Genomic DNA, 15,121 nt, shown 5'->3' with positions numbered 1-15,121 from the left:
ATAAAATATGTTAGAAAGTTGTTACTTCTGTGAGGATTGGAGGAGCGATGAAGTTTTAATGAAGTCTTGGTGTGTGGATTGCTTGCCCTGGGTCGGTGACAATTTGCTTTGATCTTCATTTTGTTGCAAAATGGAAACTTTGTTTTAAGTCTTACACCAGAGCTCTATATGTGCCATCTCCAAACACAGAGTGCACAGTCAATAGCTAAGTTGGAAGGAGAAGAAACTGTCCTAGTCTCTAACGTGCCGAGCAATATGACCAGGGATATTAGCTGAGACAAACACCCATCTGTAGACACCTGTTTCGGGTTACTTGCCTCTCATCAGTACAGAGCAGATTTTTGGTTGGCTAAATGCTACATGCGCTTGATTGGACATTGACTTACAAGGTAAAATTTTCTTTCCTTCCACAAGAGATTTTCATTCTTTTTTTCCCCATGAATCATTGTCAATGAGACAATTCTGAGCACCACGCTGTATTTAGCTCACAGAGCATTGTCTATACTGAACATAGTTGAAGAGGAGAGCCATAATTACTTATCAGGTGGAAACATGGTTTTCCGCAGCATCTCACACGTCTATCAGTATATGGGATAATCTGACGCCAATTTGCTTTTTTTTCAGGTATTAAAACCAAGGCTGTAAAAAAGGGGGATGATTATGTTATCAATGGAAGCAAGATGTGGATCACCAATGGATGCCAAGCCGACTGGATGTGTCTTCTTACAAACACAAGTGACGGACCCCCTCACAAAAACAAGTCACTCATATGTCTCCCCATGAAGACACCCGGTCAGTTCTAAAAATGTGGAAACTCAAGAGTTATGTTCTATATTCTCTAATGAATGCAGATAGTGCTTAAAGGGGTATTCTACCCACAAGCATTTACTAATTATCAGCTGGATTGTTGGGGGGACCCCCACTGTTTGCCTGAACAGGGACCTTTATTCTGGTGATTAGTAGTGTTGAGCGAGCATGCTCGACACTGCTCGGTACTCGCCCGAGCATCACGCTACTCACGATGTTTGGCGAGCACCGAGCATTTCCGGGTTACTCGGGCGGGAGCTCGGGTCTCCGCCCTGCATGTTTGGCGCTCTTTACAGAGCCAATGAACATGCAGGGATTGCCAGCCAGTCACTGTAATGCCGCAGCCATGCTGTTTGTGGGCATTACAGTGATTGGCTGGCCGCACAGCGTCACCTCGAGTATTTAAAACCGGGCGCCGTCATCTTGGACACAGTCGCTCCAGATCACACAGTGTAGAGAGGGTGCTGCTGAGTTAGAGAGAGATATATAGTGTGAAATAGGTAGTGTAGGGTCTCTAAAGCCTGCCAAATCAAACAAACAGTCCTTCTCAGGACTAATATCCATCCCAGGGATATCAGGCAGGCAGGCTGTATAGGAGACGCAGTGGTTATACCAGCAAACGCTGCATTACAGTCCTGTGTGCTCCTGTTGATCAAATTGCTAGACTTATCACCCCGGTCTCAGGGGCCAGGAAAATTTTTTTCTTTTTCATCTAAATCCTGCATTTTTTTTTTCCTCAGTCAGACTGTACAAATACGCGTCTTATTAACCTTTTGGTATCCCCCCCCCCCCCAAAAAAAAAAAAAAATTGAGTGTGTCTGTGACTGTTCAGACACCAATATATCTGTTTAAAAGAGTCTGGTGTAGGCCAGAAAGATATAACTGTGGTTTTGCAGTTCCACGGGTCAAATCTCTGTATTATCCTGCTTTTGGCATTTTTTGCCGTAAAAAAAACTGTAATAGTGTCTCCCTGACTGGTCAGACACCAATATATCTGTTTAAAAGAGTTGGGTGTAGGCCAGAAAAATAGAACTGTTTTTTCCTCTTCCACGGTTCTAATCTACTTTCTATTATCCTTTTGCCATTGATAGTGCGAGTGTAAGCTATTTTACTTCATTTACAATGGGCAAGGCGCGTGGCAAGGGACGTGGAACTGGACGTTCTGGTGATGGTGCGTGCAGAGGACGGGGTCGTGGCCAAGGTGAAAATGTGCCACAACCAACAGCCACATCTTCTCGCTCCCACTTCTTGACCGAATTACTAGGGAAGCACACTACAACACCAGTATTGCGAACTGATGAGTGTGAACAAGTTATTAATTGGATAGCAGATAATACTTCCAGTCATCTGGGCACCACCACCTCTGGTCTGTCTTCCACACGGTCAAGTGTTAGTAGCCGTGAGTCTCGACCGCATACTCCTCCTCACCATGATGCTCCTTCCTCCCACCATGCCGAGTGTCGTCAGACAGCAACTGATCCCACAGTTGGACACTCTGAAGAGCTGTTCACTGGTCCATTTCCATATTTGTGCCCCTCGCCTGCTCCTCTTGAAGTGGTGGAAGAGGAGATCCCATGTAGCGATGCCCAAATATTTGAACAGCCACGGCCACAGGAAGTCGACGCTGGCAATCTGTCACAAGAGGTGGACGATGACGAGACAAAATTGCCACGAAGTGAGGAGGAGGATCGTGGTGCGCAAGTGGAAGAGGAGGAGGTGGTGGATGATCTAGTAACTGACCCAACGTGGCAGGAGGACACGCAGAGCGAGGCCAGCAGCACACAGTGGGAGGGAGGCAGAGTACCCCAACAGGCAGGAAGAAGCAGTGTGGTGGCCGCACACAGAAGGCGGGCAACAGTTCCCCGTAACACCAACACGAGGGACGTTGCCAGTGAAACCGGTAGGTCTTCTAGAGTCTGGAATTTTTTTAAAGACTCTGCTGATAACCCCAGAAAGGCCATTTGTACCACCTGCCATGCCAGCATCAGCAGGGGTGACAAAACTACCAGCCTGACCACCACCAGCAGGATCAGGCACATGGCAGCAAAGCACCCGACTTTATGGGGCGAACCTCAGGGTCCACGACCAGTGTCAGCGGGTGTCACCACTACTTCTTCTGCTGTTGTGCGTGTAATAGAACCCCCTGTTGTGCGTGCAAGACAATCCCCTGTCCATACTGCATGCAAAGATGCCCCCTCCTCTCAGTCTTCACTTTTTATGGCAGTTTCTCAAGAAACAGCATCAACGTCCACGTCCCACTGCAGCGTTCATTTGTCCATATCCCAGGGCTTTGAACGAAAGAGCAAATTCGCAGCCAACGCCCCACAGCCACAGTCCTAAATTCGCACATTTCACGACTGCTTGCGTTGGAAATGTTGCCTTTTAGGCTGGTGGAGACGGAATCCTTCCGCAACCTTATGGCGGTGGCCGTCCCTCGATACTCGGTCCCCAGCCGACACTATTTTGCCCAGTGTGCCATCCCCGCACTACACAAGCACGTGTCCCAAAACATCTGCCGTGCCCTCAACAACGCAGTTACTGGGAGAGTCCACCTGAAAACGGACAGGTGGACAAGTGCTTGTGGCCAGGGATGGTACATCTCCCTGACGGCCCACTGGGTAAACATAGTGGAAGCCGGGACCCAGTCGGACCTTGGGACGGAACACATCCTCCCCACACCGAGGATTGCGGGCCCTATGTCAGTCAGAGTTGTCCCCACAGTGTACAGCTCCTGCGCATCATCCTCCTCCTCCTCCTCATGGTCAGCCTCCATCTCAGATATCACCACATCAGTTACAAGCTGGAAGCACTGCAGTACTGCCTCAGCCAAGCGGCAACAGGCTGTACTGAAACTTATAAGCTTAGGTGATAAACCTCACACTGCTTGTGAGTTGTGGACAGCTGTGAAAGAGCAGGCAGATCTGTAGCTGAGACCGCTGAACCTACATCCAGGCATGGTCATGTGTGACAATGGCCGTAACCTGGTGGCGGCTCTGAGGCGAAGCGAGATCACACACGTACCATGCCTGGCTCATGTGCTTAACCTCGTGGTTCAGCGGTTTCTCAAATCGTACCCCGAGTTGCCAGATCTGCTCGTCAAAGTACACCGCCTGTCAGCTCATTTTCGCAAGTTGGCTACAGCTTCCGCCGCCCTTGCTGTGTTGCAGCAGCGTTTGCAGCTTCTGGCACACCGACTGGTGTGTGATGTCCCCACATGTTGGAACTATACCCTCCACATGTTGCAAAGGATTTGTGAGCAGAAGAGAGCAGTTGTGGAGTACCAGCTGCAACAAGGCCGTCGATATTGGGGTCAGACTCCACACATAAGACCTCAGGAGTGGACCTGGATGTCTGACATATGTACCATCCTGACAAACTTTGAGGAGTCCACCAAGATGGTGAGTGGCGATGACGCCATCATTAGCGTCAGCATCCCACTTGTCTGTCTTTTGCAACGCTCTCTGCAGAGAATAAAGAGGAGGCATTGCAGCCAGAGTATGATGAGATGGATCAAGAACCCGTAATAGGCGATTACACACAGCCCAGCCTCATCTCATCCCAACGTGCATTGGGGGACAATGAGGGAGAGGAGGAGGAGGAGAGCATGGTCAGTCATCATCTTGGTGAGAACACGGAAGTCTTGCCCATTACCAGTCTGGCACGCATGGCTGACTTTATGTTATGCTGCCTTTCCCGTGACCCTCGCGTTGTCAAAATGTTGGGTGACAGTCGTTACTGGTTGGTGACACTTTTAGACCCCCGCTACAAGGAGAACTTTCACTCTCTTATTCCTGAGGTGGAGAGGTCTACAAAAATGGGGCAGTACCAGAAGGCCCTTGCTGCAGAACTGTTAAAAAAAAATTCCCATCTGAGCACGCTAGCGGCAGAGGTCACAGTTCGTTGACCAACCAAGGCGTACAGGCGAGAGAGACGCAACTCCAATCAAGCAGAGGCAAGGGAACACTGTCAACATTCTGGGACAGTTTTCTGAGACCCGCCCAGCTTACAGGCCCTGAGGCGTGGGGTACTCTCACAAGGAGTGGAAAGTTTCACAAGATGGTGAGGGAGTACCTTGCCGACCGTACCAGTGTCCTCTGTGATTCCTCTGTGCCTTATAATTATTGGGTATCCAAGCTGGACACTTGGAATGAACTCGCTCTGTACGCCTTGGAGGTCCTGGCCTGCCCTGCAGCTAGCGTGTTATCGGAGCGCGTTTTTAGTGCCGCTGGGGGAATTATAACGGATAAGCGCACTCGCCTGTCAACTGACAATGCTGACAAGCTGACCCTTATCAAAATGAACAAGGGCTGGATTGGGCCAGACTTGTCATCACCACCAAATGACAGCAGAGTAACATAAAGTCAAATCCACTGTGTTATTTCGGGAGGTGTATTCCCATGCACCGCTTCTCACCCACACATGGGTATACGCTTCCTCATTTCGGCTGTATTTTGCTCTTCTCCTTATCCTCAGCCTCCACCACCACTATACCACCAGGGTGACCGTGGTCCTTGTTGCCAGCATTGCAAGTTCCTCCGTCCTAATTTGTGGCAGCTTTTGCTTGGAAGGCATAGGCAAAGATTATGGGAGACCCACTCCCCAATAATGGGAATAATGTTTTTAATATTCTGTACTGCATGGCTCTTGTAAGGGGCATGAAAACCTTCTTGTTAAGCTACTGCGACCTCCACCACTTTTCCTAGGGGCATTGATATTGTCTTTTTATTACACTGCGATCTCCACCATTCTTCCAAGGGGCATGAAAACCATCTTGTTAAGCTACTGCGACCTCCACCACTTTTCCCAGGGGCATTGATATTGTCTTTTTATTCTACTGCGACCTTCACCACTTTTCCCAGGAGCATTTAAACCGTCTTGTTAAGCTACTGCGACCTCCACGTCTCTTCCAAGGGGCATTAAAACCATCTTGTTAAGCTACTGTGACCTCCACGTCTCTTCCAAAGGTCATTAAAACAGTCTTGTTAAGCTACTGCGACCTCCACCACTTTTCCCAGGGGTATTGATAATGTCTTTTTATTCCACTGTGGCCTCCACGTCTCTTCCAAGGGGCATTAAAACAGTCTTGTTAAGCTACTGCGACCTCCACCACTTTTTCAAGGGGCATTGATATTTTCTTTTTATTCCTGTCACGCTGTCTCTGTATACTGGAGGTAGGGGGCCTAAGCTGACCCTAAGCTGGGGCCCTGACTAATCCCTCAACCTGGAGGTACTGTTAAAGGTACAGAGGTCCAGGCCGCCAGCGTAACCCCTACCTCCTGAAGATCCCTGCACCTCAGTAATCTAGTCCTGAGAAGGACCCCGATCACAACCAAAGGGAACAAGAAATAATATGCCCAAACACAGTATTTAGACGAACGAGACAGTACAAGGAAAAAACCAAAACCACCTTGCATACAAACAACTTCTCAACTACAACAGAGGGAAAACCAACGGGAAAGGAGATAAATGATAAAGCGAGGAAAGGGAAAAAACACTTCCAAATACACTTATCTCAGCAACTCCAAACACCACGATCCGCTCTGTCAGTCTGAATGAAATGCTGCGAGAAGTCAGGCTGTGTACTCGTGACGATCTTCGTGGCAACACACCCGTGACAGTACCCCCCCTTCTACGAGGGGCCTCCGGACCCTCAGGGCCAGGTTTATCCGGGTGAGTCGTGTGGAAGGCCCGAACTAATCGGTCTGCGTTAATATCCGACGCAGGAACCCACATCCTCTCCTCAGGACCATACCCCTTCCAATGAACCAGGTACTGAAGGGACCGGCGATTAAAGCGTGAATCAATGACCCTCGATACCTGGAACTCCAAGTTACCATTGACAACCACTGGAGGGGGAGGTAAAAGTGACGGTACCACCGGCGCCACATACCTCTTAAGCAATGATCTGTGAAACACGTTGTGAATTTTAAACGTAGGGGGGAGGTCAAGACGGAATGCCACCGGATTAATAACAGAACTGATTCTGTACGGCCCGATGAACCTGGGACCCAGTTTCCAGGAGGGAACCTTAAGTTTTATATTCCTGGTAGACAACCATACCCGATCGTTCACACTTAGGTCCGGACCAGACACTCTCCTCCTATCAGCCATACGTTTGTATCGGTTCCCCATAGTATTCAGATTCTTCAGCACCCCTCTCCATACTGAAGCGAGTGATGAGGAAAATCGTTCCTCCTCAGGAACCCCCGAAGAGACCCCCCCACTGAAAGTACAAAACTGGGGGTGAAAACCATATGCCCCAAAAAACGGGGACTTACCAGTGGACTCGCTCCACCTATTATTAAGAGCAAACTCTGCCAGAGGTAAGAAAGAAGCCCAGTCCTCCTGGTTCTCTGACACAAAACACCGGAGATATGTCTCCAAGCTCTGGTTCATACGTTCCGTCTGACCATTGGTCTGAGGATGAAAAGCCGATGAGAATGACAACTGCATCCCCCGCCGTGCACAAAACGCCTTCCAGAACTTGGACACAAACTGAGACCCCCGATCAGACACCACCTCGGAGGGTACCCCGTGAAGCCTCACAATCTCCCCAATGAACACCTGCGCAAGAGTTTTAGCATTAGGGAGAGCCGGAAGAGCGATAAAATGTGCCATCTTGCTGAACCTGTCCACTACAACGAGTATGACCGTTTTACCCGAAGACGGAGGGAGGTCCGTAATAAAGTCCATAGACAGATGAGTCCAAGGACGCTCCGGGATCTTCAAAGGTAAGAGGGCCCCAGACGGACGGGTATGTGAGGTCTTAGAGCGCGCACAAACCCCACAGGACGCGACAAAAGTTACCACCTCCTTATGTAAATTAGGCCACCAAAACTGACGCGAGAGGAGATCCACAGTAGCTTTACTCCCCGGGTGTCCTGCAAAAACTGAGTTATGGTGTGCCTCGATCACCTTTTGTCGCAACTGATCTGGAACAAACAATCTCCCTGGAGGTCCAACAGGGGCGTCCCCCTGAGCCTCCAATACCTCCTCCTCCAGCTCAGAGCATACTGCCGAAACCACCACCCCCTCCTGAAGGATAGGAATCGGGTCGTCCGTATTCCCGGCCCCCGGGAAACTACGAGATAAGGCATCCGCCTTTACATTTTTTGACCCAGGACGATATGTAACGACAAAATTAAACCTGGTAAAAAACAATGACCACCTAGCTTGTCTGGGATTCAGACGTTTCGCGGACTCCAGATATAGCAGGTTCTTGTGATCGGTGATGACGGTGACCGGATGAACAGCCCCCTCCAGAAAATGGCGCCACTCCTCAAAAGCTAACTTAATGGCCAAGAGTTCCCTATTGCCGACATCGTAATTCCTCTCAGCGGACGACAATTTTTTAGAGAAAAAGGCGCACGGATGCCACTTACCAGGGGACGAACCCTGTGACAATACTGCTCCCACCCCTACCTCGGAAGCGTCTACCTCTACAATGAATGGCTGAGACGCATCAGGTTGAATGAGTATGGGCGCCGAGGCAAAACATTTTTTCAAAGAGGAGAATGCTTGACAAGCCTTGTCAGACCACCTAGAAAAATCCGTCCCCTTTTTAGTCATGTCAGTGAGAGGCTTAACCATGGACGAGAAATTACGAATGAACTTCCGGTAATAATTAGCAAACCCCAGGAAACGTTGTAGTGCCTTAAGATTCTCTGGCCGATCCCACTCAAGAACTGCCCGCACTTTCCCAGGGTCCATACGAAAACCGGACGCTGAAACCAGGAAGCCTAAAAACTGAAGTTCCTGTACGGCGAACACACACTTTTCCCACTTGGCATACAGTTTATTATCCCGCAAGATCTGTAACACCTGCCTAACGTGCTCCTGATGAGACACCAGATCCGGCGAGTAAATTAGGATATCATCCAGATATATGACAACAAACTGTCCCACCAAGCGGCGAAAAATGTCATTAACAAAGTGTTGGAACACCGCCGGGGCATTAGTCAGACCGAATGGCATGACAAGGTTCTCATAATGCCCCTCCGGAGTGTTAAACGCCGTCTTCCACTCATCCCCCTCCTTCATCCTAATCAGATTGTACGCCCCCCTGAGATCCAACTTAGAAAACCATTTGGCGCCCACGATCTGATTAAAGAGATCGGGAATAAGTGGGAGCGGATACGGATCTCGGACCGTAATCCGATTAAGTTCACGGAAATCCAGGCAAGGGCGTAGGCCTCCATCTTTCTTCTTAACAAAGAAGAACCCCGCAGCCACCGGTGAAGATGAAGGTCTAATATGCCCCTTAGCCAGACTTTCTGAGATATAATCCTTCATGGCCTGCCTCTCAGGACCAGAAAGGTTATACAACCTAGCTTTAGGTAACTTGGCCTCAGGGAGCAGTTTTACAGAACAGTCATACACGCGATGAGGAGGTAGTTCCTGACACCCTTTCTCCGAGAATACATCCTCAAAGTCCGCCAGAAATGGAGGTAAGACCCAAGGAGTAACCGCACCAATGACCGTGTTCATGCAGTTTTTATTACAGAATTTACTCCATTGGCTTATCTCCCTGGTTTGCCAATTAATAACCGGGTTATGCTTAGCTAACCAAGGAAGGCCCAACACAATAGCAGTGGGAAGACCCTCCAACACGTAGCAAGACAACAGTTCTTTATGTATCGCCCCCACTTGAAGTTTTATGTCATGCACAACTTGCAAAAAACTTCCCTGCCCGAGAGGCCTGGCATCGATCGAGAATATGGGGATGGGTTTAGCCAACTCACTCAACCGCATACCTTGAACCCGGGCAAACCGAGCATCAACCAGATTAGCCCCGGCCCCACTATCCAGAAGAACAGATATCCTCTCAGTTCTCGTACCCACCACCACCTCCGCCGGTACGAGAAACTGAGATGAACCTAGGGACGAAATACCTACTCCCAGATTGCCGTCCACCACACAACCTGGGATCAACAGTTTTCCGACGACTCTTCACTCTGCAAGGGACGGGATGGACACCCCCCAATAAAATGTCCCTTTCTCCCGCAGAAGAAACACCTTCCTGCCTTATGGCGCACCACCGGTCCCCTCCCCCGAAATGATGTCCCTCCTAATTGCATAGGCTCCTCTGGACTGACCAGGGGAACCACCATATGAGGGGACCTTGTAGGAGGTGGAGTCATCACAGGGGGTAGAGTTATCCCGCACCTCTCCCGAAGCCGTCTGTCCACGCGAATAGCGAGGGCCATAGCGGCTTCCAGAGACACGGGAGAGTCATACTGTGCCAACACATCCTGCAATTTGTCGGATAAACCATGACAAAACTGGCTCCTAAGAGCCGGGTCATTCCACTGGGTGTCCGTGGCCCACCTACGGAACTCCGAACAGAATTCCTCCGCCGGACGATCTCCCTGCTGGATCCTACGTAACTTAGACTCAGCAAGGGAGATCCGATCTGGGTCATCATATACGAGTCCCAGGGCAGCGAAAAACCTATCCACTGACTGGAGAGCCGGGGAACCCGGGGGAAGAGAGAACGCCCAAGATTGTGGGTCCCCTTGTAGGAGCGAGATGACAATTCCCACCCTTTGTTCTTCACTCCCCGATGACCGAGGCCGCAGCCGAAAGTACAATTTACATGCCTCCCGGAAAGCAAAAAACTTGTCCCGCCCCCCAGTGAACCTATCAGGGAGAGCTACTTTAGGTTCTGGTCCGGCTTGCTCCTGAGGATGCCAAACCTTGGACCTAACGTCCGCCAGCTCCATGGACAAACTCTGCAATTGCCGAGCTAGACCGGCTACTGGATCCATAGTAGCTGGAGAAAAACTAAGTGGGTCGGTGAAAATGTCACGCTGTCTCTGTATACTGGAGGTAGGGGGCCTAAGCTGACCCTAAGCTGGGGCCCTGACTAATCCCTCAACCTGGAGGTACTGTTAAAGGTACAGAGGTCCAGGCCGCCAGCGTAACCCCTACCTCCTGAAGATCCCTGCACCTCAGTAATCTAGTCCTGAGAAGGACCCCGATCACAACCAAAGGGAACAAGAAATAATATGCCCAAACACAGTATTTAGACGAACGAGACAGTACAAGGAAAAAACCAAAACCACCTTGCATACAAACAACTTCTCAACTACAACAGAGGGAAAACCAACGGGAAAGGAGATAAATGATAAAGCGAGGAAAGGGAAAAAACACTTCCAAATACACTTATCTCAGCAACTCCAAACACCACGATCCGCTCTGTCAGTCTGAATGAAATGCTGCGAGAAGTCAGGCTGTGTACTCGTGACGATCTTCGTGGCAACACACCCGTGACAATTCCACTGCGAACTCCACCATTCTTCCAACGGGCATTGCATTTCCTCAGCATAAAGGATTACCAGCTTCATGAATAGTTCAAAAAATAGGTTTCTTTATTGTGAAAAAAAAGCTCTTTAAAAACAGATTCCATAGTCACATAGTATAGCCGGGGTAACGCGTTTCGAACGCTAAAGATGCGTTCTTTGTCAAGACTGGCTTGCAAATGGCATACCCATGGTATATAAACCATTGTTCACTAATAGCATACAAAATGGAAGTCACATGATACATAGATTTGCATACAAAAATATAAAACCAATTTGCAGAGTATATGCATAGTAAAAACAATCACATGACAAAGAAGAAATCACATATGCATAGAAAAGTTACTCGCTATAATGGAACAGTAGTTCCCTCCGTTTTAGTCAGCTTTTCCTTTTCAATGCATAGGCGAACACTAAGGGATACCCACTCCCCAATAATGGGTAGAAGGTTTTTAGTATGCTGTAATCCACGTCTGTTTCAAGGGGCATTGCAGTTCCTCATAATTTTTGGAAAGCCTTCCATTCACTGCTTAGGCCAACAGTGTACAGGAGACCCAGTTGCTATAAATGGAAAAAACGGTTTAGTTAAGGCCCTCTGACCTCCATGTCTCTTCCAAGGGGCATTGGAGTGCCTCGAAATTTTTGGTAGGCATTGCACTCACTGCATGCCCTATAACTGTGTAGCCGAACCGCTCCTTTTGGTACAGAAACATATCCTACAAGACATGTGTGGTTGACTGGCCTGATATTGATGTGAATGGTCCCTGTTCCTCCTGCTCTTTCTCCTTTGCCACCACCTCATCCATCATTCATCACCTGAAGCTTTGTTTTAATGGGAGTCATTGAACTGGGATAGTAGCAGGAAAACATCCAGCAATCCTCGGAGGAGGTAGGATATGCGCCAAAACGCTGACCACCTCAGGCCTAGCCGCTACTACATACATGCGCTTGCATTCCAAGAAAACAAAGCAGATGCTAACTTCTATCATCATCATCATGCTCCTCACCTTGGCACTCTCAACTCCCCTGATGGAGAAGCCAGGGCCCACCGGAGGAGTCTGGTTCTCTGGTGGGCTCATCCAATGCTGCCCTAAAGCAGGCCGGGCTAAGAAAAGTGTGGGGGGAAGTTCCAAGGAGAAATAGGGGCGGCTGGGGACCGTTTATGGACACCGGCCCCCCCCTGGCGGCTGGGGACCGAGCGTGGACACCCGGCCGCCTGGCGGCTGGGGACTGAGTATGGATACCTCGCTGCCAAAGCAGCCATGAGGTAGTGGCCAGCTTCGGCCTCCTCCAAACTAAAAGGCCCCATTTCAAGTGCAAGCTAGCAGTATGGTATTGCAGCCTGGGGGTGGGTGGGTGGCAGGCTGCATACTTGCAAGTCTGCATCTTGTGATGCGGCAAGGATCACTTCTGATGGGCACACTTTTAGGCAGTGACCTGGGTGTCAGAGATGCTTCCAGGGGTCTTCCCCATGCTGTTCCCATGTCTTTTCAGCACTGTATGCATGTGTCACACAGCACATGGCCAGATAAGATTGTAAAATGTTAAAATGACATTTCCCGGTGAATGCATTTGTCACGGTTGAAAGCAATACAAAAGTGCAAAAACGCATAAAAAATGCTACTTGTGAACATAGCCCAAGGTGTGGAGGAGTATTTTTGTTTTTGGTTATTTATTTTACCTTATACACAAGTCTTTACCCTGGAAAGGAACTTCATTAACATATTTCACAGGAAAACCGTTTCAGTTTAATTTTTGAACGTTTTATTTTGAGCCTGTAAAAGTGGCTTAATACCTCTGACCACGTTGTTGACAGCAGTGACCTGGGGGTCTGAAATGCATCCTGGGGCGATGCCCATGCTGTCCCCATGTCATTTGAGCACTGTCACTATTGTTTTGGGCACTTTTTAAGCTTTCTACAGACTGCCGGGGGTGCCGCCGCAAAAATGCTCGGGTCTCCCATAGACTAACATTGGGCTCGTTGCTCGGGTCGAGCACCCGAGTATCACGGTGAGCTTGGCCCGAGCTTCGAGCACCCGAGCATTTTAGTGCTCACTCAACACTAGTGATTAGCAAAAAAAAATGTTGGTAGACTGGATGCCAGACCACAGCCCTGTGCACCTCCTACCTGCTGACACTCCCGGTGCCTCTTCTGATTGGTAGGGGTGGTGTGACATCATGTGAGCAACGTAATGATGTCACGGGGACTACTAATCTGAAGAGGTGCCGGGAATGCCTGCAGTAAGAAGGAGGTGCACAAGGCTCTGGTCTAGATGTCATGGACTACTGACGTGGCCGCTGGTCCTACAAATCTTTTTGCTCAACTCTAGTTGTTGATCCTAACCATTGGATCTCCCATCAATCCAGTGTATAAAGGATAAATGCTTCTGGATGAAATACCTACCTAAATGGATGACTTTAAAACGTACTTGGCTTCTTTTTGGGAAGGCTTTACCTGCAAAATATTTTTTCAGTCTTGGCCATCTTAGCTCTACTCCATGAGATATAGCAATGATCCATGACTCCAACCTAACTGCATTGTCTAGTGTGTGTTTCCCAAACTCCAGTCCTCACGGCCCCCAACACATCACTTTTTCAGGGTTTCCTTAGTATTGCAAAGGTGGTGGAAGTATCATCAAGGCATCAGGAATTCTCTCACCTGTGTAACACTATGGAAGACCTGAAAACCTTAACTGTGGGGGTCGGGGGGCCGTGAGGACTGGAGTTTGGGAAACACTGGTCTAGTGGAATCGGTGGTAGTCTAAAATCTCAACTGTCGGTTGACGGTCAACTGTCCTTTGGATATAGACCTGTCCATGGATATGCCAGACAAAACTGGCAGATCAATGAGAAGGTTTACAGAAAACCATATTGGCCAAAGTGGTAAATGATTGGCCAAATTCATACAATGCGCTAATATTTTTGTGGCACCCCAGGGGTCTGGTTTCCACAGTAACGGCAATGTTATGTCTGAGAGCAGGTGGGAGGTCTCTTGGTCAGGGATCCTGTGCATGCCACACCTCCTGCCCAGTCCTGGGAGGGGAAGAACTTCCCCTATATAAACCTAGGGCTGAGGCAGGGTTAGTGAGTAGAGAAGAAGTAGAGACAGAGAAGAGAAGCAGCATAGGAAGAAACAACAGGAGCTCTGTGGGAGCAGTACTACAAGGAGTCAGGGGCTGGCAGCTGCAGAGCTCGCCCTGACTGAGAAGCTATCACCGGACCCGGAGTCCGAGGCTGTGGGGACTAACTCCTATCCAGCAGCAGAATCCGACCGGCAGGGGATTTCAAGTCCTCTGGCCAAGAAACCCGAAGGCACGGTCACACGCGTGGGACCAGCACCGCCGTCGTGGAGCGGAAGCTACTAGAAGGCCCCGAGTCACCGGCCATACGGGTGAGCACCACACGGTACACTCAGGGACGTGGGCTACTTATACCCGCCTCTAGCAAGGTAGCCAGAAGAGTACAGTTAGTTTGGGAGGCCTACAACTCCGCCTGGCCAGGGGAGATCCCATCTGCTCAAGGACTGACCAGGCCCCAATCGCTAGCCAGTACTCCGGGAGGGTCTATCTTTGTCACCAATAAAGACCCTGAACTACACCGTACCATCTCCGAGTGGTTCCTGCTACCCCCATCATCCACGTCGGCTGCCCTGAGGCCATACCCCTCCCGTTGGGGGTGATACTATCACGCTGCACAATCCTACCACCGGCCTCAGCGGTCTGCCCTGCAGCGGCAGCTCCTTCGCTGCATTCAACGGGTGGCGTAGTCGTACAACATCTACCGCTAATACAGCGCCACTTAGTCTGACTCCCTGGGCACGGACCGGGTCACCGCCACGAGACTACAACCCTCAACAGATCCGGCTCCGGGTAAGCTCCCGCGTGCGCAACGCTGCGCGACACAGGCCCAGGGGTGCGTCATTTTCAGTTGACAACTGAAAAAAAATCCAACCAGACAGATCCCATTTTTGGTCTCCATCGCGAATGACCATTTTTGGTCTAGTTTTTGGGTGA

The 15,121-nt window shown here is 49.6% G+C and overlaps 1 protein-coding gene across 3 annotated transcripts in view; it reads left to right on the top strand.

Annotated features, from left to right (window-relative positions):
- Window positions 1-15,121, top strand: part of LOC141264921 (probable acyl-CoA dehydrogenase 6) — a 190,720-nt gene that overhangs the window by 163,282 nt on the left and 12,317 nt on the right. For all 3 annotated transcript variants that reach the window (XM_073677340.1, XM_073677341.1, XM_073677339.1), the window contains one exon: window positions 625-792. In XM_073677340.1, coding sequence (XP_073533441.1) covers window positions 625-792 — 168 coding nt within the window. The remainder of the gene's footprint in view (window positions 1-624; window positions 793-15,121) is intronic.

Source organism: Phyllobates terribilis, unplaced genomic scaffold (genome assembly GCF_046119375.1).
Source record: "Phyllobates terribilis strain yellow unplaced genomic scaffold, ASM4611937v1 Scaffold_4__5_contigs__length_816908805, whole genome shotgun sequence".
In the NCBI taxonomy this organism is placed as follows: domain Eukaryota; kingdom Metazoa; phylum Chordata; class Amphibia; order Anura; family Dendrobatidae; genus Phyllobates; species Phyllobates terribilis.
This window is presented reverse-complemented; position numbering and strand designations above follow the sequence as displayed.